This window comes from Podarcis bocagei (genome assembly GCF_964188305.1).
Source record: "Podarcis bocagei genome assembly, chromosome: 4".
Taxonomy (NCBI): Eukaryota; Metazoa; Chordata; class Lepidosauria; order Squamata; family Lacertidae; genus Podarcis; species Podarcis bocagei.
Window position 1 is genome coordinate 27,756,326 of NC_138128.1, and position 27,400 is coordinate 27,783,725.

Sequence of the window (27,400 nt, forward strand, 5' to 3'; positions counted from 1 at the left end):
TGCTGCTTTAAAAAAGTTACTTCTGCGAGGAATATGTGCTCCTCCACTTGGTTCTGTAGGAAAACACTGATAACTGAAATAGGCTGTAAAGGACTTAGTACTTCAACTTTAAAGGGAATTTCCTATCAGAGAGGTCCAGGGCAATGGAGGTCAATAAAAAATATTTTGCTTAGCAGATTCCTATGGGCCTGACTGCAAGGCATAGAGATATGACTTGTACTGAGTCAGACTACTGGCTAATCTAAGTTTATTCTTGCTACAGTGACCAGTAGCAGCTCTCAGGGGTTTTGGGACAGGAGATTTTCTCACTCCTACTTGGAAACATTGGCAACTGAACTTTGAACTTTCTGCATTCAATGCCTGTTCTCTGCCAGTGAATGTAAGAAATTTAGGAAACTGCATTTCACCGTGTCAGTCCTATGGTCCATCTAATTCAATGCAGTCTACACTGCATTTTAGATCCCAGTCCAACCAGGGATTGAACCTGGGACTTATTGTACCACTGAGATATGGCCCTGCCTCCTTTTAAAAGCCCTGTTTAAAATCATCAGTATTTGGTTGCTACTTAGACAAAGAAGCTGGGTTATGCCTGCCATCGCAATCAGGCTCTGCATGCTGTTTTGTGAGCAGGGCTAAGAACTTTTGTGTATGTAAGGTCTCTCCACACAATCAGGATTCAGCAACCCCCAAAAAGGTAATTTCCAGTTGTGTGGACATTGCCTATACGTGCACAATTTATTTTGTGCATGGAAGGAAGAGGCTGGTGTAGGCAACATGCAGTTCTCTTAATTCCGTTCTCAGAGCCTTTATCCCTTTTCTTCAGCTAAAATGGATTAAAAAGAAATCCCAGCCAACCAACTAAACAAATACTATTCCATCCTGAATGTACCATCTGTTCTGGCACCTCAGCACTATGAAGGTGCTTTAGCTGTGATAGCATGAATGTTTATCCCACTGTGATGGCCAGGATTGAAACACAAGCTGTGCAGAATTCCTTTTTGCAAATGAGGCAAAATTTACAATTACCACTGCCCAACAAAACTCCTCCAACATGCAGATTAGTGGTGTTCGTCTCCATTGTCCACAGTGTCCTAGTCCAGTTGTGATTTATCCTTGGAAATACTCTACTTATCTAGTTTAAGAATCAAAAGCTTTCCCCTCTCTTTCTCAGCAAGTTGGTGCTTTGAGCGACTTATGTGGTGGAAAGTAATTGCTGGGTTACTGTTTGGTTAGGAATCGCCTCTCATATTTCTAGAGTGATGTCATAGTGCTCAGGACTGCTTGGGACATGGAAAATTTATGGGCAGTGAAATGCTGTCTTTAATATGCCTAAACTGTTGGAAGGCACGGGAGGTGTGCATTGAGCTTTGTTGCAACTTGTTTTCAGCCTAAACATGTTCACTTCAAAATAAGTTTCTTTGATACTCACCGACTTACAAAAAATGCACCGAGAATTAAAATGTCATAGGAAAACAGTGTTTCTTCTTTGGAAGTGGATTGAGGATTCCCCCCCCCCCCAATCCACTAGATAGGACAACAGTAATCATAGTTAAGAAAAAGTCTGATTTAGAAAGGGTTGAGCATTTGACAGGCCCTATAAGACCTGAGAAACTGGCTGATAAAATGATAGCTGTCTTTTTACTAATCCTCCATAATCTACTTGCAGCTCTTTCTTGTGTGGTTTATTGATTGACTGATTGTGTTGGTACCCCACTCTTCTTCCCAAAGGAGGCCAGGGTGGCAAACAATTCAATTTAAAATAAAAAACCCTATTTAAATCCAATTAAATACCACCTTAAAACATCTAAGGGGGACGCGGGTGGTGCTGTGGTCTAAACCACTGGGCCACTTGGGCTTGCCCATCGGAAGGTCGGCGGTTCGAATCCCCATGACGGGGTGAGCTCCCGTTGCTCAGTCCCAGCTCTTGCCAACCTAGCAGTTCAAAAGCACGTCAAAGTGCAAGTAGATAAATAGGTACTGCTCCTGCGGGAAGGTAAACAGTGTTTACATGCACTGCTCTAGTTTTGCCAGAAGCAGCTTAGTCATGCTGGCCACATGACCTGGAAAAATGTCTGTGGACAAACGCGGGCTTCCTTGGCCAGTAAAGCGAGATGAGCGCTGCAACCCCAGAGTCATTCGCGACTGGACTTAACTGTCAGGGGTCCTTTACCTTTACCTTTAAAAACATCTAAAACACCTAAAAACATTTAAAAGCTACCACAGACCCTCACAGTTACTAATGCCTGGGTAAACAGGAATGTCTTTATATTTCTCTGGAAAGTTGATAAGGAGGGAGACAGACATAGCTCACCATGGAGGCATTCCACCAATGGTGAACTACCACTAAGAAGACTCATGGGTCATGGGTCAGTGCCAAAAAGGCAGGATACAGAAGCAATACCACCAACAGCCTCCTCTGCTGACAGTAGGGCTTGTGATGATTTGCTGCAACCAGTGCCTTTAGTTCCAGCAGCAGGTATTGGGGTTTTTTTTTGGGGGGGGGGGGCGGTTGGCCAAAGTCAAAGCCATTGATGGACAAACAGCCAGTTCACTGGGTGAAGGTATTCTCTGGTACCTGTAACAAGCAAGTTGGAGTTATGGACTGCCCTTGTCAGTGGCTTTTGCCATTGACAGTTGCTTGTGTTTTTGCTTGGAGATGTCTGCAGTTGTAGCAGATGTCCATCAGGAGAATACCAGGAGATACCAAGACCCACCGGCAGAGGAAGAAGCCCATCAGAGGACACATTAGCCAGTCCCCCTGGAGCTGACACTAATTTATGGGATGAAGACCAAATACTGTCTCACGGCTTATCAATAATGGTCCAAGTTGTGACAGCACACTCTGCTTAAGACCCTTCATTATTTATCTTAGGTGCTGGGTAAAGGTGAAGAGTGGAAAGGAGGAGATATTCTAAACTCTATCGGAGGAGGTCAGAAAGTACGCCTGTTGAAGTCTGCATTGGAATTGTATGCTGATCAAGAGGATTTGGTGGTTATGTATGTTGACTGGTAAGAGAACTTATTTATTTTGTATCCTGTACTTTGGACTGTGGGGGAAAATCAGTTTTGTTGTGACATGCTGCTGGTTAACATGCATATATTTCCCTGTGTCCTAGTTTTTAAATGGGGAAAGCTAGTGCTTCTTTCCACTTCCAGAGATTTTAGGCTGTATAAGAAGCAGGCTTTGTTTGTTTAACAGATTTACAGATTCAGAAACTGTCAGCAGGGCATGTTGTGTTCATTGAAGGGAGGAGGGGGGAGTGGATGTTATCTAGCTTTGAGAAGCTGTGAGACACGCAGCCTAAAATAAACATTCCTGCTTTATGAGTTAGTAGTTCCTGTCAGAAGTAAATGGGTAAATGACCTGCACAATTGGCAGTTAAATAAGAAAGTGTTCTTATAAAGAATGCACAGTGAGCGGTAGCAGCAAATTCATGTTAAACTTACAGCAGATTCCTTCAACCTGGTGCCCTCCAGCTCTTATCCCTGACCAGTGGTCATGCTGGCAGGGGTTTATGGGAGCTGAAGTCCAACAACATCTGGAAGACAGCATATTGGCTAATTTCTAAAATTCAGAGGTCCAGTGCTGGGATGCAAGCTTTCCTGATGTTGTAATTCTTTCTGACTTGGGAGACTTCCTCCACCAGTCTCAGATGTTTTGTGTTGGAACTGGCTGAAGTTATTCAATGATGCCCTTCATACAATCTCCTAGATCTTCTCCCCAGCCCCATGTTTTCCAGGCCCTCCTATTGAAGAAAATTGCAGGGCTGAGCCTGGTGACCCATAATTCATATGTGTCTCAGAAGTAGAAGCTGTTATTTTGGAGCCCTAACTCTTAGGGTGCATGTTTTATAATTAATTGGTGTCGCCTTTCAAAAATATTTTAGACATTCTTTTGTATTGTGTGTGTGCGTGCACACACACACATGTATTTCCCCCTGTATTCTGTACAGGTTTATAGTGAAAGTGGGAATTTCACCCAGCTTGGAGTTTGCGAGTAGAGAATCAGAGGCAAATAATCCCAAGGAAATGTTTAATGGACTTAGAGTTGCAATAAAGACTATCACAGTGAAGTCTAATCCCTCCATATGATGTTGGACTACAACTCCCATCAACCCTAGCCAGTACCAACCAATAGTCATGGATGATGGGAGTAATGGTCTTAACAGCATGGGACAGCTGGCCAGTTCCCGGTCTGTTCTGTTTGGTTTACTAGCATAAAGATTCAGAGCCTTTGCATGTGGTATTTGTGCTACAGTGGTGAGTGTGGAAGGGAAAGGTCTGAATCCTGCCTTCTGGCTCACTTATTGCACCAGTCCTTCACATGTTGAAGATGACATTTGCACAAAAGTGTCTAGGCATTTACATGTCAGCAGGTGTGGATTCTTAATGATGAATATCCAGTGCTATTTTTCTAGAAAAAGAGGTGCCGGAACTCACCATGAACACCTCCCTTAGAATGGCAATGGCACCCACCTGAGAGATGCCAGAAATGAGTTCCTGTGAGTTCCCTCTTCAAAAAAGCCCCTTGTGTAACCTTCATTTTTCAAGTGTGTGACATCGCCTCCAAAGCATGGAGGCTGGGCACCATGAATGAGCCAGCCTACTTGGTAATGCCCTCCCCACCCTGAATATCTAGCTGTATGGGGAATAACTGTCTGGACTTGGTTTCAGTCACTTAAGACATTGCCTGTGGAAGCCTGCCAATCTAACGTCCTTCCTATGGGAGAAATGGCAGGTCCTCTGGCTGAACTTAACACCGCAGCTCAGCATTCTCTGCTTCCCACAATAAGCTAGCAGAGCAGCTTCTCCAAGACTTCAAAACAGGCTTTAAGACATTCTCAAGGCGAGAAACCCAAATAATAAGGAAGTGGAAGACTTGATGCGCAATGTAATGAGCCGCACATTTCTTCTGAAACTTTCATGCTGTTAGAGTTTCAATTTCTGTCCATAAGAATTAGATGCATATTCTTACTTTTTAAAAACCTATTCGAGTCTTGCTTATATTGTTAGGTAAAGGTAAAGGTAAAGGTACCCCTGCCCGAACGGGCCAGTCTTGACAGACTCTGGGGTTTGTGCGCCCATCTCACATCTATTGGCCGGGGGCCAGCGCTGTCCGGAGACACTTCCGGGTCACGTGGCCAGCGTGACAAAGCTGCATCTGGCGAGCCAGCGCAGCACACGGAACGCCGTTTACCTTCCCGCTGGTAAGCGGTACCTATTTATCTACTTGCACCCGGGGGTGCTTTCGAACTGCTAGGTTGGCAGGCGCTAGGACCGAGCAGCGGGAGCGCACCCCGCCGCGGGGATTCGAACCGCCGACCTTTCGATCGGCAAGCCCTAGGCACTGAGGCTTTAGCCCACAGCGCCACCCGCGTCCCATTATATTGTTAGGTACATTCAGGCTAAAGACCTTTTATACACCTCAAGCATTTGAATGTTGATATCTGGTGGTTTTTAGCTGCTTTCTGTTTTATTGCTGTGTGTGTGTGATAGAGAGAGAGAGAGAGAGAGAGAGAGAGAGAGGGGGGGAGAGTGAGTTGTGGCAGGAAATGTGTACTTTGTGGGGGCTGTTTACTGTGATCATTTTTAGATGTCGTTGTATATTTTCAATATTTACTATGTATGTCACCTTGAGACCTTTGAGTATAAGGCAACACATGAATTAGCAACAACAACAATAATAACAATAATTTATTTTTTATTTTATTTAATAAAATTTATATACCCCTTGATTGTAGAAAAAAACCTCAGATGACTTGCAGATTCTCCCAGTAGCTCATGACACAAAAAGTATAGCCTGGTAAATTGTGTTTTGCCATGAGACAAATGTTTTCATGATAGGAAAAATACTCACTTTGGCCACTTTGGAACAGGCAGAATTTCAAAGCTAACGCCATGGTTGATATAGCTATTTATGACTGATAACAAATCTGGAATTGGAATTTGTAAACATACTTTAAATATTTAAGCCCTTCCACTCTGTCATATGGCTGCTACTGTTACCACTTCAAAAGTTGTCTGAATGCCTTAATATGCTGCCACTCTGGGACACAGAAAAGCAAAGGAATAACATGAGGTCATTCCGTCTTGTGGTGGAAAAATGCTGTCTGGGAGATCATACTCTAGAGAGCATCTGGTTCCTGTCAGTGCCTGAAGGTTCCTGCTACAACTTTGCAAAAAGGGAAAATGCCGCTCTGAGCCAGGCACCACTTTCTCCTCTCAGAGCATCCCCTGTTTCACACTGTGCTTTAGGTCCAACTCTGGGGTTAGCCAGCTTGAATGGAGGGTTGTCTGGAGTACAAGCCAGCCATTTTCATTTATTCATTTTATATTTTTTGTTGAGAGCTGGAGAAACTCCAAGGCACACTTTTCACATATATTCTGCCAAACTTTGGGGAAAAGCAAAACAGTGGGAGTCTTCATAAACCCACTGGGTAACATTATACAGCTTACTTAATAGGCTTCCTTCCCTGCAAAGTTCCTAAATACCTGCCGTTCCGCTTGAAGCAAAAGATGAGCTTTTGCCTTTCCCCCTTTCCTCCTGTAAATCAGCAACTTTTTGTTTCAGCTTTCTTTTGCAGTGAGATTATTTGCCTCTACGAAAAACACAGCATGTCAGTCAACCTTACCTGTGTAATAGCCTATTTTCCCATGTGTTTAAGCTTTTTGAGAACTGCATGATAGACCATAGCCCCTGCCATCATATGGGAGTGGGGGAGGTAGTTACCAGGGAAAGGTCCTTTTCCTTGATTGTGCCTCCACTCTAGAACATATTCTCCAGAGAGGCTAACTTGGCACCCACCTGCCAATTTATATTCTTTCTTGTGCTTTATTTTCTGTTCTGTTTTTAAGCAAGAAGATGCTATTTGTAGTATATTTTTGGAGCAACCAAAGGCAGGGTATACATTGTAATAAATCAATTGATGAATTATTTCTGACTTTGATTCTGAAGCAAATAATCAATATAGCCTTGTATACTTGATTGATGGTATGTCAGTTCCTTGCTATAGAGACAGAAATAACACTTCACTTCTGAATTCTATATATAGATAGATAGATAGATAGAATTATGTATGTAATTCTGTACATGCATATGTAATTATGTATATGTATATACATACATAAATATGTATGTATCCCAAATCTCAAACCAGCATTCTTTTTTTCTTTTCTTTTTTAATTTTCAAATTTTGAAATAACATTTTTCTACACACACATACACTTGTTTACATTAAAACCATAATGCATGTCAATACATTTATGGGGTTCCCTGAACTCCTGTACTTCTTTCTACCCCTCCCATGGCTTCCAAAATTTTCCTTCCTTTTTTGCTGCATCTAATTGCATTTATCTAACTTATTACATTTCCATTTTTATCCTTTATCGTTTTAAATTGCAAGTGCTATATCAATCCTGCTAACGTTTTTAAATGTTTATAGTGATCTTTAATATAGTCTATAAAGTTATGCCATTCTGTGCTGAATTTATTGTCCTCTTGGTGCCTCAAATCTGCTGATTTGAGGCACCAAGAGGACAATAAATTCAGCAAAGAATGGCATAACTTTATAACACGTTCTGGATCAATCCAATGTGTGCAGATGCCCCTCAAAAGTCAGTGCCCTCTATCTTGAACATACCTTCGCCTTCAGAGAAGGCATTGTTGTTGTTGTTTTTCTGTGAAAAATAGCTTGCTATGGTTTCCAGCAGGAATGGGTAACCTGTTGCGCTCCAGATATTGTGGACTCCAGCTCCCATCAGCCAGGAAAGCAAATTCTCAAGGGCAATGGGAGTTGCAGTGCAATAACATTTTGAGGCACCAATCTAGACAATACTTTTCAATACCAGGTGCTGAGTTCCTCGTCCCTGATTCACAATATTTAAAACCTAAGTGTGGAGATTGTTGCTGTTGTTGTTGTTCATTTCTATAATCGTTCCAAGGTGATATACAATAAAATAGCAGGGAAAACTTGTAAAAGCTTTATCTTTCTATGTAAAAGGGTTCTGTGCATTTTCACACAGGTTTCAGTCCTGTCAGGGAAATGGAGACCGGCTACAGCAATAATTTATTCCACTACAATACTGAATTCTGACAGTCTGGCTCTATATAAAGGACTTCAAGTACACCATTTCAGAAACGTGTTCCTGAGTTTGCAGATGACACCAGTATTGCAGCTGAAAGAAGGATAGATTTTCAAACTAAAATATCATGTTTCAAGTCTATGAGTGAAATCAGTATTGTTTTGCTAGCTAAGCTTCCCTCTTCTCCTACCAACAAAGGATTTCTTTTTTAAAAAAGAAAGTGTAAAGGCCAGAAAATACATCGCCAAATCACATCATAACTTCTGAGCAAGGCATTCCTTTGGCAGTGGAACTTTACCATGGCCAGTGTGGCTTTTTTATATGATCCACTACTGTCATGCTGCCAGTGGTTTTAATTCAGATTAGGTAACCCTGAAAAACTTTTCTTCACACATTACTCTTACAGGGCTTCATTATACAGTACTTCTTTGACTTGATTGGAATGAATTTTTGGTTTCCCCCACCCTTCAGGAAATACATGGCATTTACAGTACAGGGGTGCCTCAGGTTACAAACACTTCGGGTTACAGACTCTGCTAACCCTGAAGTTAAGAACTTTACCTCAGGATGAGAACAGAAATCACACGGTGGCAGCAGGAGGCCCCATTAGCTAAAGTGGTACCTCAGGTTTAGAACAGTTTCAGGTTAAGAATGGACCTCCAGAATGAATTAAGTTCGTAACCAGAGATATTCCTTTTCTTTATATCCTTCAACTCTTCAGAGAATGCTAATGCTCCTTGGGACATTTTTTTTAGGTCTGCTATGTTTTGCTAAGCATTTATCTGCTTCAACAGTTGTAAACCTTCTGAAGGATCATATTATACATTTCCTACAGGCCCAATTCTGCACCTGTCTATTAGATTTTTATCCCAGTTTTCTTCAAAAGCAGAAGGCTGCATGCTTGGGTACCTTCACCCATTTCAAAACTACCTTTTAAGACAGGTTGGGATAAAAATAATGACTTGCTCAAGTTGGGCTTTATGGTTGTGTAGCCATTCAAATGAGGGTTTCCTTGGGTCTAGTCTGACACCCCTGCCCACATCACATTGTTTTTCTTTGTTCTTTTCAGGCCACATTAGACTTTCGGGGGAGCCATGACTGTCACAGTGGTATAATAGTCCTTTAAATGTAAGGCACAGATGTTCAGACATAGGCCCCTTGTTCTGTGATCCAAGGTCCCTCCTCCTCTTTTGAACCCATCACCATCTGATTCTATAGTAAGCAGATTGATATCCAAGCATAATGTCTGGTGGAAGGGCCCCACACCGTGAGGAGTGGCCTTGCTGTCTTGCATTGGTTCTGTCTCTTTGAATGCTCTGCTCACTTACCTTATTTTTCGTCCCATAGGACGCTCCGTCCCATAGGACGCACCTAGTGTTTTTTTTTTTTTGGGGGGGGGGGAATAAAGAAAAAAAAATTCCTTTTATTTTCCCCCCAAAACCAAGTCGGGGAAACTGAACCAGGTTGAGGAACAGCGGGATGGCGGCGTTGCGCCTCCCTGCTGTCCCCCAAGCTTGTGGGACTGGCCGATGTCTGCCCGGCGCGCAGGGTGCTCTGCGCCTCGCGCACTGGGTGGCAGGCTGCTATCCGCACCGTGGGGAGCCCTGCGGGGAACTCCTGCAGGGCTCCCCACGCTGCGGATGCCTGCCCGGCGTAAGGGGCGCTCTGCTTCAGGGCGTCGTTCGCGCTGGGCGGCAGGCTGCTATCCGCGAGGGGCGCTCTGAAGCAGGGAACCTCCCGCAGGGTTGCCTAGGCTGCAGATGCGTTCCCGAAGCGCTGGGCGCTCTGCTTTCAGCGCGCCCGGCGCTCTGGGAGGCAGGCTGCGGATGTGTTCCTGAAGCCTGGAGAGCGAGAGGGGTCGGTGCGCACCGACCCCTCTCACTCTCCAAGCTTCAGCGAAAGCCTGCATTCGCCCCATAGGACGCACCCAGATTTCACCTTCATTTTTGGAGGGGAAAAAGTGCGTCCTATAGGGCGAAAAATACGGTAGATGTTGTTGGACTTGTTAGATCAGCACTGTGTTAATGGCCCTCAGGTGTTGTAGCACTGCCAAGGAGAAGTAGGGCCCTTAAGCCTTTCCTAAGTGCTGCTGGAGTGTTTCTATTCCTCCAGTGGCAGTTCAATGTCCCCCACCCCCCGCCCCCAGGAGAGAGAGCTTGGCCAGAACTAGACAGAATAACATGCAGTTGTAGCCAAAGGACAAACATACCTTGCATATGTAGCTCACAGATGTCTGAAATGTAACTCTACCTACTTTGGTACAATGACATCATCCTTTTATGCAGATCAGCAATACTTCCAGCTTAAACATAAACGGAGTTAACAAAAAGTAAGAGGACTTCATAATTTAAAAAAGCAGTCTGGTAGTATGAGGAGAAAAAATAATATTTTGCAATGGAATGTTCTGCCTGACGCTGCTGTAAAGCTTCTGTCACTGAAATGCAGCCAGACCATGATCCTGTGCCTGCTGTTTTTCACATAACCTGTCTTTAAACGTAATTTGACATGCTCATTTCAAATCCTTTTCTTGCTCAGTCCTCCACTCCTGTTCTTGGGAAAGCCCCATTGAAGAGGCATTGTTTTCCTTTGTGATGCCTAGAATGTCTCATTTCCTGGAGAAATGCTTCCTGGCTCCTTCTCTACCATCAGAGCTGGTTGTGGATTCAACATTGCCAGCACTTTTATATAATTTTATAATGAATTGATTTTAGAATGCTGTATTATTTTACTGTTGTTAGCCACTCTGAGCCCGGCTTTGGCTGGGGAGGGTGGGATAAAAATAAATAAATTAAATAAATAAATAAATAAATATAATAATAATAATAATAATAATAATAATAATAATAATAATAATAATAAGTTGCTGTCCTATAAAGTATAGGTCTCTCCCTCCCTAGGCTGAGTTGGCCCCATGGATGAGGTTTCCTTCTCTTGCCTCTGTTGTTGGACTAGCTGTCTGGGAAGTCTATATAGAAGAAAGCACACACACACACACAAAAACCCCCCCCACACACACCTTGTGTTCTCCAGATGTTTTGGTTTCCAACTCTCATAGTCTGTAACCAGTGGCTATGTTCACTGGGGCTGATGGGAGTTACAGTGCAAAACATCTGGCAATTACCAGGCTGATGATGGAGGAAACCAAGGTATGGCAGCAGCAAGAAATTATAGGGTTGTGGAGAAGATGACAAGCAGAACATAAAATGAAGAATACTGTACAGTGGTACCTCAGTTTTCTAAAGTCTCCATTGATGAACATTTCAGAACTTGAACGCCAAAAACCCAGAAGTAAATGTTTCCGTTTTCGAATGTGTCTTGGAAGTCGAACGGGCATTGTATTTTTCTCAATTTTCTCTGTAAATTTGCAGACCGCCCTTTGTGCCTCGGTTTTCAAATGTTTCAGAAGTCAAATGGTCTTCTGGAACAGATTACGTTTGAAAGTTTAGTAGAGAAGAAACCTGTTTGAGTGCATATTCATGACTGCAAAAAGAACGAAAAGAACAAGGCATTCTTTTTCTTCCCCTCATGTGGTTTAAAACTGCCAAATGACAAGGACCTCTACAGCTTATGCATTTGTGGTAGTCACTCTCTGGAGAGAGACTGGTGGAGAAAGGGAGCTGGGGAGACAAGGAGGGGAAGGATAGAAGCAGCCAAGATCTTGGACTGCTGAATTACCAGATGCAGGAGAATACAGTTTGGCAAGCTTGTGGTCGGGGAGAGGAAAATGAAAGGAGGCATAAGTCTTCTTTATTCCCTGGTAATGGATCCGTGTGTCCAGAAAATATTTGAAGTGCTGTATAGGGAGAACTAGAGACAACCTGGAATGAAACTTATTTTTGGCGGGAGGGGGACCCTGTAATAAGAGAGTGCAGATGCGCACATGTAACACCAAGCTGTAAAACAGTGTTATTAAAATCCAAAAGAGCAATTCTGTTCTCTTAAGCTTTCCAAAGGCCATTAAAATAGGTGCAGCTGAAAATGTAATCCAGTAGCATTGGTTGTAATGACTGAGCTAAGTAACTTTCAGAGAGGCAAGTAGTCTGTGTTTTATTGACTAGTGAGTTTTATTAACTGTGTTTGCAAAGAAGGTAGACATTGGATGAAAAGGGCATGGTGATGGCAGAATAGAGATTTGCCTGAGTGGAATCAAGTCAATAATTGCTCCGGTTCCTAGACAAAGGCCTCATTGAGTTAATGAATTTGCAGTGCAATGATTCCAACAGGGGCTCATTCATTGTTAGCCCTTTTCATGCTTTTATACAGAAAGCAGGGGTTTCTTTTTGCAAACCGTGTGTGTTGTGACAGAGCCCTGTGTCTTAAGACCTGCGGTAGCGTCTATAATAACCTTGTTCTACTGAAAGTTGGCATGCCAAAGCCAACATATCGGTTTTCTTCCAGGGAACATGCGTTGGCAAAGGAAGAACACAACAAGTGGTTGTTATAAACCACCTTAATGAAAGCAGCCCATTTTGCACTCTGCTGCCCTTTTGTATTGGTATCAATCCTTGTCAAAGGACCATAGTAATGCTTTGTATATACTGAATGCTGCACTGCTAAAACATTGCTTCTCAAATATGTCTCCAGTTAGTTGTAAAATCTCAGCAGCATCAGCAAAAATACCATAGTTTGTGATATCATGCGGTACAACATTCAGCATGTTACATCCTAAACATGCTATTTCTGCAGAGGAATCAGCAGTGAGCCTCAGTCTCTGAAAAACTGTTTGTGAACGGGTATTGCCACTGTGAATATTATCACTGATGTTTGGAACTGGTGTGTAAAAGTACAACCATGATAGAGCAGACAGATTTGGGAATTTGTAATCACTCATAAGGCGGTGGTATTTTATGCAGGCACTTAAAGAGCAAGCAATCTGATACAAAAAACAAAACAAAAACCCCAAACACTAGCCGAGGCTTCCTCAACCTTGGCCCTCCAGATGTTTTGGGACTACAATTCCCATCATCCCTGACCACTGGTGCTGCTAGATAGGGATCATGGGAGTTGTAGGCCCAAAACATCTGGAGGGCCGAGGCTGAGGAAGCCTACACTAGCCCCTTTCAGGCACCCCATTTGTGTACAAAACTGACATGAGAGCAGGAACGAAACAAGCTAAGACAAATGCACGTTTGGCAAAGCTTCACCATGATCAACTCCCGTCCTGAAATCTATGTCCCCACCGTGGAAGGATGTGTGGATCCAGAATCAGCCTCCACAGTCACTTGTGGACTCACTGTTAAAACCGTGTTTATGGAAGACAATCTAACTTGGCTACAAGTGATCACCAAAGAAGAAGAAAATAGGTGAAAGTGAGAAGTTCAGGGAAAGATCAAAGAAGATTATTTAACAACAACCATTACTGTGGGGTATGCACTCTCATTAAGTTGAGATCCTCTTCATACAAAGGTGAAGAGTGAAATTCATTTCTCTTCAGTGATAAATAAATATTATTAAAATCAATCTAGCAGCTATAGCTTTAAGACAGGGGTGGGGAACCTGAAGTCCTGAGGCTTTGCATAATTTCAATAGCTCTCTGCAAGTGATTGACAGGCAAGGTGGAAGAGTGGGAGGGAGTGAGACAAGGAAGGGAGAGAAGTGGCTGTTAGAAAGAAAATGGAGGGAAGTGGCAGGGGGCAGAGAAGGAGAAAGAGTGGACCAGCCCACTTCTGACTGGCTTTGGCCTTTTCTGTTGAGAGCCACATTGCCTTAGCAGAAAGGAGATGCTGCAGAAAATAATGCCTTCCCACTCCTGCATTTAAGACAAATATGTAAAAACAAAACAATATCGTTAAATGGATGGAAAAGTTTGGGGCTAAGCTTAATCACATTAATGACCGTTATGCTGACTCCTAAGGTTAAAATGACTGTGAAAGAACATTCTGTTAGAATGATTTTGCTTATCGGTTCTTAAAAATTCCTTCATAAAATTTTGAAAGAGGCACACAGGGGTGGCTCTCCTAAATTTGTTGCAGCTGCCTATTGCCGTCTTCTAGATTTACAAGGCATTCTTACAAGAAAACGAATGTTTTAAAATAACAATAATAAAAAACCTTACTGTTTCTGAGACAAGACTACAAATGTTTCTTAGGACTTCTACTATGTCAAGTACAGGTGTGGAGAACACAGATAATTTGGCCTATTTTTCTTTTTCCACTTCACCATATCTTTTGAATAGAAACCAGTTTCTAGAGTACAAAGCTCACTTAATTTAAAACAAACTTGGAAGAAGAAAAATGGCTTCTAATTAGTTCTTTCTGGCTGTGCCTGTGGTTGCCCTAAACCTCATCTAGAGGACTGAGGTAATAGTTGGCTGTTACTTTTTAGGGCATAGACAAACAGCTGGTGTTCTCCACATGTTGTTGTGCTACAACTTCCAAGGACCCTGACTATTGGTGAAGCTGGCAAGGATTAATGAGAGAGAGAGAGAGAGTGAGAGAGAGAAAGAAAGAGAGAGAGAGAGAGAGGGCGCACCACATTGGCTATTCCTGGTGTAGTGTATAGGTAGTAGTAGCAATAATAATTTTATTATTTATATCCCAATATGTTGCTTCTTGTGGAGGCTCATCTGTGCTCACTGCAGGAAACTAGACTTGCATACTTCAGTGTGCCTTGTGTAAGTTGAAGCAAACTGGTTTTGTTGTGTGGTGGCGAAAGGAAGAACTGAAGAAAGGGCATCCAGCGATGGTATTCTGGGAAATGATACATGATGAGAAAATTGGTTTTCTGGAAGTACATTTTATGTTGTGTGAAAGCTCAAATATAATGCACAAAATATCATGTCAATAAAATGGAATAAACTGCAGTATGAATGCAGCCCAAGTGAATGGTATGGTGACACTTAGCCAGATTTTCAGAGTAAATGAATTGTATGCATCTCTTTGAGGTTGCATGCACCATCTTTTCTAAATAATAAAATATGCACATGAAATAACTTTTTGAAAATGAGATTTATTCTAATTGTGTGTGTGTGTGTGTCTGTCTGTGCATGTGTACACTCACTTACTCCTGTTTTGAATGTCTATGTTAAGCCTAGAAATGCCCTTACTGGTCATCCTTTTATCCCTCCAAACTTCAGCTATGATGTTATATTTGCTGGGGGGCCTGAAGAGTTGTTAAAGAAGTTCCAGCAAGCTAATCACAAGGTAGTGTTTGCAGCAGATGGATTGATATGGCCTGATAAACGACTAGCAGACAAGTACCCTGTTGTTCGCAGTGGAAAACGGTACCTTAATGCAGGAGGTAGGTAGTTTCGTAAAAACTGTTTGATTTATTTCACAATATTTATTTAATGCTTGATCGTAATGAAACTTCAAAAACGGTTCTTCTTTAGTGCTGAGGGTGTTCCTACTGCTCCTGGAGAGTCTGTGGCAGCTGCTGAGCCCAGAGTTCAGTTGGCAGAGCATGAGACTCCGGATCATGGGTTTGACTCCCACATTGGGCAAAAAGATTCCTGCATTGCGTGTCGAGATCTCCAAGCCACCCCATAAATAAATCACAATTCACACAGAATTTTTGTTTAAAGTTTTTGGCATAATTTTGGCCACAACTTTATTAAAATACATAAACGTGAGTGGTTGCTTAGGCATTGGTTCCGACTATCTGCCCCCGGCCAGGGACAGAACTGACTCCCAGATTCCAGCAAAAACCAGTAAGGGAAAACAATATTGGGGAGAAAATGGATCTGAGCCCCAGGCCTTCACCTCTCTTCATGCTCCCAGGGGCTTGCGCGGCCCCAGACCGGGGATTCGGATAAAAGCATGGCGAGCCCCTGGATTCCTTTAACACAATTCCCTTGCAGCAGCAGCATTGGAGGGGCAGGCACTGCCAACCACATCCCCTCCACCAACCAAAAATTAACCAATGCCTAACCACAACCTTACAAGTTGTGACGATTTGCTACGCAGTAGGCAAAAACCAAATGGCACCAGCCAATCTGCCAAATGGACAAAATTCCTACCAGGCCCCTGCCCCAGAAGCAGACGACCCCATGACAGGCATAGCAAGGTCAAACGCAACAGCCCTAAATTAGGGAGCACGCAGCAAAAGAGACTGAAAAAAGCTGCATGTCAAGAATATATAACCTTCGGGTCAACCCTCTAAATGGTAACATCAAAATCTCCCCAACAACCCAAATTGGCCCAATCACAGTCATGGCCATCCAAATGGTCCCACCAAGTAACCAAGAGGGGGTGTCCTGTTAGACCCCACTGCAACACGTGCTTTCCATGAAGGAGAACATGCTTTGCAGGAGGTTGGACTAGGTGATTCTGGTTGTCCCTTCCAGCTCTACAATTCTGTGATTCTATATTCCAGATTCCACCCACTTTGAAAACTAGATGTTTTCTATTTATCCAGGGCAGGACTTATCTAGTGGCTAATGAACTCTGACATACTCTTACACTTTGATCCCATTCTTAAAGCTCTCCATGTCATGTTGGACTAGAACTCACATCACTCCTGACTCCATGCTAGCTGGAGATTATGGGAGTTGGAGCCTAACATTATCTGGAAGACCACAGATTCCACACCACTTCTCCTCCTCCTCCTCCTTAATTTATTTATATTTTCAAATTTATATATTTCATTAATTTTACAATCATTTTTACATTTCAAAGTTTGACTTCCTTCCCTCTTTTTCTGCAGTTCCTTAAATTTATTTTTTAATACCTTCTGCATATCCAACTACATTTAATTTGCTCATTTGTTTATCTACTTTAAATGGATACTCTTATGAAACTGCAGGTTATTACATTAATCCTGCCAATGTTTTTATCTGCTTGCAATTTATCTGTAAATATTCAATAAACCATTTCCATTCTTTTATAAAAAGTTTGCTATCTGGATTTCTTACTCTTCCAGTAAGTTTCACCATTTCTGCATATTCCATACGTTTTTGTATCCATTCTTCCTTTGCTGGGACTTCTGCTTCTTTCCATTTTGGGGCGAGTAGCATTCTTGCCGCTGTAGTAGCATACATATAGTATGCTATTTAGGTAGTTCTGTCTCTATAGTTCCCAAAAGGAAAGCTTCTGGTGTTGTCGTTTTTTACAAAGGTTATTTTGAACATCCTTTTGAATTCATTATATATCATTTCCCAGTATGCTTTAACCTTACTGCAAGACCACCACATATGATAAAAAGAACCTTCTTTCTCTTTACATTTCCAACACTTGTTTGATTTAGATTTATACATTTTTGTTAGTTTACTCGGTGTTAGATACCAATGATATATCATTTTTATATCATTTACGTGCTGTAAATTTTATATCCATATTCCACAATTGTTCTCATGCTTCCATGTCTATATTATGACTGATATCTATTGCCCAGTGTATCATTGAGGATTTTACTTGCTCATCGACAACACTTCTTAGAAGGCCTAAGCAGCCACAAAGGAGGAGCCCTGAGTGAAGATGCATAGCATTGCATCTGTTGCAAAATGAAAGCCAAATCTTAAATGCAATGACAGACGGAAGAATCCATGCATTCTCTCCCCCCCCCCCGTCTGAATTGTCACTCAGAAGAAATTAATAAATCAGATCCATGCATGGATCTGGATCCATGCCCCGCAAGACGAATGCCTCGCAAGACGAAAAACTCGCTAGGCGAAAGAGTTTTCCGTTTTTTGAGTCGTTCCGCAAGATGAATTTCCCTATGGGCTTGCTTCGCAAGACGAAACGTCTTGCGAGTTCTTGCAAGTTTGTTTCCTTTTTCTTAAAGTCACTAAGCCGTTAATAGCCGCTAAGCCGTTAATAGCCGCTAAGCCGCTATAGCCGTGCTTCACAAGACGAAAAAACTGCAAGACGAAGAGACTCGCGGAACGGATTAATTTCATCTTGCGAGGCACCACTGTAGCTCTTTTTTTCTAGGCATATGGAGGAAATCTAAAGAAAGCACAGAGATTCAGAGAATTTGTACCAAGGCAAATCTCTGGTCATAAATGAATGCGGAAACTTTGCGTAGTTTCATCTACTGGGACTTCCTGAAGTCAGATGTTAGGTGCAGGCAGCTCATTTTCAAGTGGAAACAGTGATGTCTTTATTTAGTTCAATCTATGGTCTCTTTCAGGATTTATTGGATATTCTCCAGCTGTAAACAGCATTGTGCAACAATGGAACCTCCAAGATAACGATGACGATCAGCTTTTTTATACAAAAATCTATATCGACCAATTAAAGAGGGTATGTTGAACCACTTTATGAATCATTTTTATGACTCCTGAAGTTCATCAGCTTTGCACACAATTGTGAAAAATGAGTGATGAACCAAGCTGAAATTCTGGCTATGTTTAGGTCACTTGAAAGAAAGTTTCTATCTTCTATAAATATCCTATATTAGCTCAAATGGCATCTACAAACAAGAGGGTTTGGATGCAGGTTTTGGAAAATTTTGGAACCCCAAAATTTCAAGATTTTTCATTGGGATGGAATTCTTTTTTCCAATGATGACTGTGCATGTTCAGTGGCCAGGTGGAATGCTGGCAGATTATGTGTGTGGGGTTTTGCATATGGGAGTATTCTGGAAAAGGACCTGGTCAATAGGAACCTGGACAAGAACACTCCTCACTGTAACATTTTGTTGTAGGTTCGATGTGTTTAGTTTCATGCTGTCATCCTCCTAAATTAGAGATAGTCTCTCTAACGACTTTTGGACATCCAGGAAATAAACTCCTGCATGATTCCAGTATTGCATGGGTGTTGTATTGATTTTAGTGGAGATTTTAGCAGATCTTTGGGTGAGAATTCTATTGCAGTGGTCCCTTTGAAGAACATGGCTTGCTGCTTGTTCTCTTTTTTCAAAGCAAGGCACAAACAAGAAAGTCAATATGTCTAGCAGCAGCATCTACACCCAAATTGTTCTGTATATATCCTGGTATATTCCCAACTTTTCTTCATTTCAAGCTGTCAATGTATTAGTGTCATTTGGCAGCTCCTCTCCTATACCGCTGACTCATCATTCTTTGAGAAGTCATGAACTTAATTTGCTTGGCTTACAAAACAGAAAGCAGGCCTTTGTTTGTAGGATGATAGAAACTGTTGGCTAAATGAATCGTATGTTCTTGACGAGGGACAGATCTGTATGACACGCTGAACTATGAAGATATATGAGAGATTGGGAAACATCTGGCATAAGAATTAAGGATATTAAAATGAATTGTCAGTGAAAACATGCAGTCATGAATTGTCAGTGAAAACATGCAGTCATGTTTTTAGATAGTTTACATTTGTCAAGATGTTTAGAATTCAGTTTGTACAGTGGTACCTCGGGTTACATACGCTTCAGGTTACATATGCTTCAGGTTACAGACTCCGTTAACCCAGAAATATTGCTTCAGGTTAAGAACTTTGCTTCAGGATGAGAACAGAAATTGTGCTCCAGCAGCGTGGCAGCAGCAGGAGGCCCCATTAGCTAAAGTGGTGCTTCAGGTTAAGAACAGTTTCAGGTTAACTACGGACGTCCGGAACAAATTAAGTACCGTATTTTTCGCTCTATAACACGCAGATTTTTTCTCCTAAAAAGGAAGGGGAAATGTCTGTGCGTGTTATGGAGCGAATGTGTGGAAAAATAAGGCAAAAATCAAACCGCGCTTCAGGGAGAAGGGAGCTCCGTGATACAGGAAGTGGCAGCTTTCCTGCATTCTGCCTCAGGGTCTTACTGCCCGCCCTCTCTGTTTCCTTGCTGTGTTTGCTCAAACGGAACAAAGAGCAGGGAAAGCCCCTCCCCTCCAGGCAAGTAGAGAGGGAAAGCAGAGCGTCCGAACAAAGAGCAGGGAAAGCCCGTTCCCTCCAGGCAAGTAGAGAGGGAAAGCAGAGCGTCCAAACAAAGAGCAGGGAAAGCCCCTCCCCTCCAGGCAAGTAGAGAGGGAAAGCAGAGCGTCCGAACAAAGAGCAGGGAAAGCCCCTCCCCTCCAGGCAAGTAGAGAGGGAAAGCAGAGCGTCCGAACAAAGAGCAGGGAAAGCCCCTCCCCTCCAGGCAAGTAGAGAGGGAAAGCAGAGCGTCCGTCCTTCTATCCTGTCCCTGCTCCGGAGGAACAATGTTTGTGAAGGGAAGAGAGATTACAGGTTCGGCTTAAAATTCTGATTTGACTTCCTGCTTTTTGTTTTTGGAGACACACAGCATTCAAATATGCTTTCTTCCATTTAAAGAGGGAGAGAGAGAGAGAGAGAGCACACGCTGGCTGGCTTGTGTGGGTGGATGGGGGGAAACTTTTGCCTTCCTTTCCTCACGTTATAGCCCTCTCCTGCATTCTTAGCCTTCTGTGTTTTTCCTTCCCTCCCCACTTAAAATGTGGTTACAAAGCATGGATCCACATGGATCCTCAGGATCTTTGCATTGGGTCACCCCAAATTCACCATCAGAGCACACAGCATGTCCATGGCTACAGCCTGCCCCCCCCCCCAAAAAAATCACGCACCCACTGTTGCCTGGGGCTGCAATGGTGCAAAAACGTGGTTACAAAGCATGGATCCACATGGATCCTCAGGATCTTTGCATTGGGTCACCCCAAATTCACCATCAGAGCACACAGCATGCCCATGGCTACAGCCTGCCCCCCCCCCAAAAAAATCACGCACCCACTGTTGCCTGGGGCTGCAATGGTGCAAAAACGTGGTTACAAAGCATGGATCCACATGGATCCTCAGGATCTTTGCATTGGGTCAGCCAAAATTCACCATCAGATCACATGTCTGTGGCCACAGCATGAAGCACAAAAATGATACGTCCACTGTTTCATTCAGAATATTTTTTCCCTTGTTTTCCTCCTCTAAAAACGATGTGCGTGTTATGGTCAGGTGCGTGTTATAGAGCGAAAAATACGGTACTTTACCCGAGGTACCCCTGTATTGCCCTTGATTTTATAATGCCTCATTTAGCATATTTTATATACTTACATTTTAGGAACACATTAATATCACGTTGGATCACAAGTGCAACATTTTCCAGACTCTAAATGGAGCAGTTGGTATGTATTTTGAAGTGTCTATTGAGTGATGAAGGATATGCCTCTCAGATTTCTTCCTTGCCATTTCTGCATTAGCTATTATATAATACAATACATCCAAGGGGCTTTCTGTACATTTATTCTTCATATGGAATTAACATCAAGTGGCAATCGGTTACAGGCCCCCTGGCTTATGTGTTCTTTCATTGGCTTCCCAGTGGGAGAACTGACTGACCAACTGGAAGATCATGCAGTTATCTGAACGTTGGATCACTCCTCATCCCAGAAAAAAATAAAACCTAGAAAGATATCCCAGCCTTTTTCTCCCCACAATAGAAGTAGGCAAAGGAGAGGGAGAGAGGTAGCAGGAAGAAAGTCTGCCTCCACTGTTTCCACAACAGCCCTGAGGGGAAAAGATTGTATCTGGACAGGGCCTGACTTACAACAAGTGTTGAGAAATTGTAACCCAGTTCCTCTGAGGAAGCAGGGGGTCCCATTGTCATAAATATGATCTTGGGATAGGAATAATAATGATATGTCAAACAAACAAACAAAATATTGTGGTTCTTATTTGGCAACTGGAAATGTTCCTAGTGAACGTAGAAATTAACAGCCTGTGGATCGTAGGCTGAAATGACAGGAAATATGGAGATCTTTTTTTTAAAAAAAAATGGATGCTCGGGGAAATGCAAAGAATGCTGTGAGAGTCTTGTTTGAGTAAACTACAGATGATGTATCTTTAACTTCCTGGTGGGCTGCAGATGAAGTGCTCCTGAAATTTGAAGATGGAAGAGCCAGAGCGAGAAATTCACTGTATGACACTTTGCCAGTCACTCTCCATGGAAACGGCCCAACCAAAGTGAGTGACGGTGACTTTGTTTCAGCTAAGTTTTTTATTTATTTAATGATACTGCGATACTAGCAGCCTACTGAGGATGAGTTGGCAGTGGCAGTAGGGCAGAATTATCGCATTCTGTTTCACCCCTGGTTTCCACTCCTTTAAGTTGAGTGAGCATGACAGCAGAGCCTTGTGGAACTGGCCTTTAATTGAAAGGTACAGAAACAAGATTTTATTATATTGCTGAATTAATTAGGGCTGTTTTTCCCCCTCCACCTCCCAATTGTAGCTTAATCTCAATTACTTTGGAAATTATATCCCTAATGGATGGACCCGTGAAACTGGATGTGGTGCCTGTGATACAGATTTATTAGACTTCGCCACACTTGATGTAAGTATCTGTTGCATGCGGCTGAAATCTTTCAATGTTGAGCTACATATTGATTGTCATGGCATTGTCTACTCCTTGTGCACCTGGAATGTTGTTCCAGCTTCTCCCTCCTTACTTTTATCAACCCTTCCCATCCTGCTACCACCTACCTTTCCCTCATCTTCACAGTTTTCTTCCAGGCCCTTCATGCCCATATTTAGTTTTGGTCTGAATCACTTAATGCTTCACAGTTTCCAGATGTTTATATAAATGTCTGGTACAGCGGTAGAAACATATTTTTTTTTGTCTTTTTGCCACATGTTTGTGCAGGTTACAGTACATTCTTGGTCTTCACTGATTCAGATAATACAGTATACGAAATGTTTTTCCTGGCACTGACAGCTAGTCATGATTCAAAGTATCATTTTTGGGGGGAAATAGCTGACAAAGCTTTTTTGCACTCACTCAAAGAGAAACAACTGCTAGCTGGCATTTCATAGACATCATCAAATCTTACACTACATATGCAACCGTCAGGATTCTTACTGGCTAATTGGATCGTTAAGCTTATTGGCTATGCGTTTGCAGTCCACTGTAATTTCTGGCAGCAGTTCTTCCATCAGTGTCAGGGGTAAGATAACTTCTGAATGCCATCTGGGTCAGCTACTTTGGCAGGCTACCATAGTCTTCAGGAAAAACCCCTGATCCCATAAGAACTTTAGAACTCTAGGAAACTATTTCCATTGTTCAAAATTCTCAGTGAGTTTTCCCACCCCATCCTTCACACCCTACCCCTTAGTTATTATATTATATATTCTGATTACATGATTAATACACTTATATACAGCCTGAGAAGGGTCAGAGCTCAGTGGTAGAACATCTGCTTGTTTTCAGGAATATGGGTATGCAGCATAAAACTTACTAATTTCTCAGACAGCATTTTGCTCACTTATATCAGGAGGAATTTCATGGATTCTTATTGTATCATTTCATTTCAGCTATTAGTATCTCAAAACAGCAATTAAAAGTGTATTCAGACTTATAACTTGTGTAAAACTGGAGGTTATTTCCCAAGATATATAATATGGATCATTTTGGTTAAATGTAAGATTGTTCATACTGTTTTAAACTTTAAAGTAAAAGCTTTTTGTGGTTTTCTTTTATTTTTGCGCACTTTTTTTTTTAGGAGACTCCAACAGTAACAATTGGTGTTTTCATTGAACAACCAACTCCTTTCCTGCCTAAGTTTCTAGACAGATTGTTGACTCTGGACTATGCAAAGGAAAAAATTACCCTCTTCATTCACAATAATGTAAGTACTTTAGGTGGTAATTGAAGTTACATTTGTAAATTAGTTAATGAAGTTGGTCTAGTTATGTAGATTGACAACAAAGTTAAGTTCTTAAACATTTAAATGGATCTCTTATTACAGAAAAATAATGTGTGTGCACATATATGTATACACATACATGTATGAACATGCACACACGTTCAGAATAAAATTTCATCAACAGCATGTTAACTTCTCCATTCTTCCTCAGTTCAGTACTGTTTATAAGACATGCAGCTATGCCACCACGACTTAAACTACTTGTTCTTTTGGTTCTTGAAAGTGGTGGAATTACACTATCTACCAATAAATATTAAATAGCTCCTCTAAATAATTTTTAAGGGCAGCTGTTAAAGCTCCTGTGTTTTGGCATCTATAAGTATAACCAGAGGGGGGAATGTTGGTGTGTGTTGGGGGTATAGCTCCTCACTTGTGAAAGAGCATTTTATCTGGTCTGCTCATTGTGTGGCCTCTAGATGCTTTTCTCCCGTTTATTTTCCAGTATACCTTCAGATCTGAAAGTTCCCCTCTTTCTTTCTCTCTCTGCTGCCCCCCTTCTTTTTCTACCATGGATGGGGAACCAATGGCCCACAGGCCTAATTTCCTATGAGGCCATTTCCCACAAACCGCGCCCACCTCTTCAACCCTTGATGTCCAATGGGAAGGAGGTAAAGGCACCACCTTTACTTTGAAGTCCATTTCCAAATGTTTTCAGTAGAAGACAAGGATCTCTGCCCAATGGGTTAAAAAGGTTCCTCATCTCTTGCTTATCCCTTCCATTTAACTTCACTGCCACCTATTCCTCATAGAAAGTATACAGTGGTACCTCAGGTTACATATGTGTCAGGTTACATACGCTTCAGGTTACAGACTCCGCTAACCCAGAAATAGTGCGTCAGGTTAAGAACTTTGCTTCAGAATGAGAACAGAAATCATGCTCCGGCGGCGCGGCGGCAGGAGGCCCCATTAGCTAAAGTGGTGCTTCAGGTTAAGAACAGTTTCAGGTTAAGAACAGACCTCCAGAACGAATTAAGTACTTAACCCGAGGTACCACTGTAATTGCTGAGAAGTAGAGAAATGGGTTGCTGCAGCTGCACCATTCAAGTGTATGGCTGGATACTCCCATCTGATGACTTCTGGCACCTGCACCCATGCTGGGACAGTTTATCCACCCGGCAACAGCACACTTACATAGGGTTGACCTCAGCAATGTCCACCACCACACCCTGATGAGCAGTTAGTTCTGTGGAATTGATGTTTGCGTGTTGCCACACCTAAAAAAAGGTTGGTCCAGTGAAAGACCTTGCTTAGGTTACATCCCAATTTATTCATGAGCAAATAATGAATTATGGAGAACCGTTGCTATTCATTTTTACAAATGCAAACAATTATATATATACTGAGGCTTGCAACTCGAATAGAGTCACAAAACTGAAAACAAACAGTTTTATAAATTTATACCTGGCACAATTTCACATATTTTTAATTGGCTAACTAGTATGGATTTAGTGGTTCAGGGAAGGTACTGAAATAGTTTTATCCCCCCCCCAAAAAAAACCTAGATTTTAGAGCTTATCCAATGAAACTGAATTTCCACAAGCAATGGGTCCACCCCTTTATCACTTTTTAACCACTCTGATTGATGTGTAAAAAGATAAGATCTCTCTAGCAGTGGCGTAGCGTGGGGGGTGCAGGGGGGGCCGGCCGCACCGGCCGCAACATCTGGGGGTTAGGGTTAGGGGGCGCAAATCCACGGGTTAGTGGGCGCAAATTACTTGTCTTGCCCCGGGTGCTGACAACCCACGCTACGCCACTGCTCTCTAGGAATAATAAATCCCAGTTAGGGAATACAGTGGCGCCCCGCAAGACGAATGCCTCGCAAGACGGAAAACTCACTAGACGAAAGAGTTTTCCGTTTTGGAGGTGCTTCGCAAAACGAATTTCCTATGCGCTTGCTTCGCAAGACGACAATGTCTTGTGAGTTCCTGCTGGTTTCCACCCCCCTTTTCTAAGCCGCTAAGCCGCTTATCAGCTGATCCGATCAGCAGATAAGCCGCTAAAAGCCGCTAATAGCGCTAATCCGCTAATCCGTCAATGGGCTTGCTTCGCAAGACGAAAAAACCGCTAGACGAAGAGAATCACAGAACGGATTCTTTTCGTCTTGCGAAGCACCACTGTATTTAATATGTAGTGTCACTCTAGTATAGAAGGTAATGCCATGGGCAAAAGATCACAACCATATATTCTACATTAATTAACAAAAACTGGCTACTCCCTTCCATTTCCACCCACCTTCTTTTAAGAATGAGAAAATCCAATACATTAACAGCTTAATATTATGCATGTCTACTCAGATTTACTCCCATTGTGTTCAATGGGGCATACACTCAGGTTGAGCTGTAATGGGATTGTAGCCTAAGGAGTTAACACATCTGTAAAATAGCAGGAGTGACCTAAAATAGTAGTTGATCTTGGGCTTGTTTATTCTGCTGCTAAATTTCCAGTGTTATTTTTTACTGTGACGGTTCCTGCTGATTATCATAATATTTTTAGTAAGTGCTAACATCCAAGTTCAAAGTGGAACTTATTTGAGGAGAAATAATATTTAAAGAGGAACTCTGTAAAGGTGGACTAACTTTTTAGAATGATTGTTGCTCTTCTTATTTTTTCACCATCATTATAAAAATGAGTAGCTATATAAAATCACTTGTCAGAGATTTAGTTGTGTTATAGATGTGTTGCAGCTAAAACAAAGTATTTTAAAATATTATTTCCTCTAGCACCTTCTTTTTTCAGGTCTGGTATTTTCCTGTCGCTGGTCTGTGTGTTCTTCTGATTCTTTTATTGCTTGCTAAAGAAAATACCGTATTTTTTCATGTATAAGACTAGGTTGGTTTTTTTACCAAAAAGTTACCGTATTTTTCGCTCTATAACACGCACCTGACCATAACACGCACATAGTTTTTAGAGGAGGAAAACAAGAAAAAAATATTCTAAACGAAACAGTGGATGTATGATTTTTGTGGTTCATGCTGTGGCCACAGACGTGATCTGACGGTGAGTTTGGGGTAGCCCAATGAAAAAATCCTGAGGATCCATGTGGATCCATGCTTTGTAACCATGTTTTTGCGCCATTGCAGCCCCATGAAACAGTGGGTGTGTGGGTGTGTTTTGGTGCAGGCTGTAGCGATGCATATGCTATATGATCTGATGGTGAACTTGGGGTGACCCAGTGCAAAAATCCTGAGGATCCATGTGGATCCGTGCTTTGTAACCACATTTTAAGTGGGGAGGGAAGGAAAAGTATTAAAGGGATAAGGAACACGTGTGGGGTGTGTTCAGAAGGATGTGGCTAATAATGCAGGAGAGGGGTCTAAGGGGACAAGGAACACGCGTGGGGTGGGTGGAGAAGGATGTGGCTAATGATGCAGGTGAGGGGTCTAAGGGGACAAGGAACACGCGTGGGGTGGGTGGAGAAGGATGTGGCTAATAATGCAGGAGAGGGGTCTAAGGGGACAAGGAACACGCGTGGGGTGGGTGGAGAAGGATGTGGCTAATGATGCAGGAGAGGGGTCTAAGGGGACAAGGAACACGCGTGGGGTGGGTGGAGAAGGATGTGGCTAATAATGCAGGAGAGGGGACAAGGAACACGCGTGGGGTGGGTGGAGAAGGATGTGGCTAACAATGCAGGAGAGGGGTCTAAGGGGACAAGGAACACGCGTGGGGTGGGTGGAGAAGGATGTGGCTAATAATGCAGGAGAGGGGTCTAAGGGGACAAGCAACACGCGTGGGGTGGGTGGAGAAGGATGCGGCTAATGATGAAGGAGAGGGGTCTAA

General features: G+C 42.4%; 1 protein-coding gene across 2 annotated transcripts in view; it reads left to right on the top strand.

The window, feature by feature from the left end:
- The window catches only part of PLOD2 (procollagen-lysine,2-oxoglutarate 5-dioxygenase 2), a 66,451-nt gene that overhangs the window by 18,467 nt on the left and 20,584 nt on the right, over positions 1-27,400 (top strand). For both annotated transcript variants that reach the window (XM_081190185.1, XM_081190186.1), the window contains exons 3-9: positions 2,873-3,009; positions 15,158-15,321; positions 18,151-18,263; positions 20,983-21,046; positions 21,787-21,884; positions 22,153-22,254; positions 23,420-23,545. In XM_081190185.1, the coding sequence (XP_081046311.1) occupies positions 2,873-3,009; positions 15,158-15,321; positions 18,151-18,263; positions 20,983-21,046; positions 21,787-21,884; positions 22,153-22,254; positions 23,420-23,545 (804 nt within the window). The remainder of the gene's footprint in view (positions 1-2,872; positions 3,010-15,157; positions 15,322-18,150; positions 18,264-20,982; positions 21,047-21,786; positions 21,885-22,152; positions 22,255-23,419; positions 23,546-27,400) is intronic.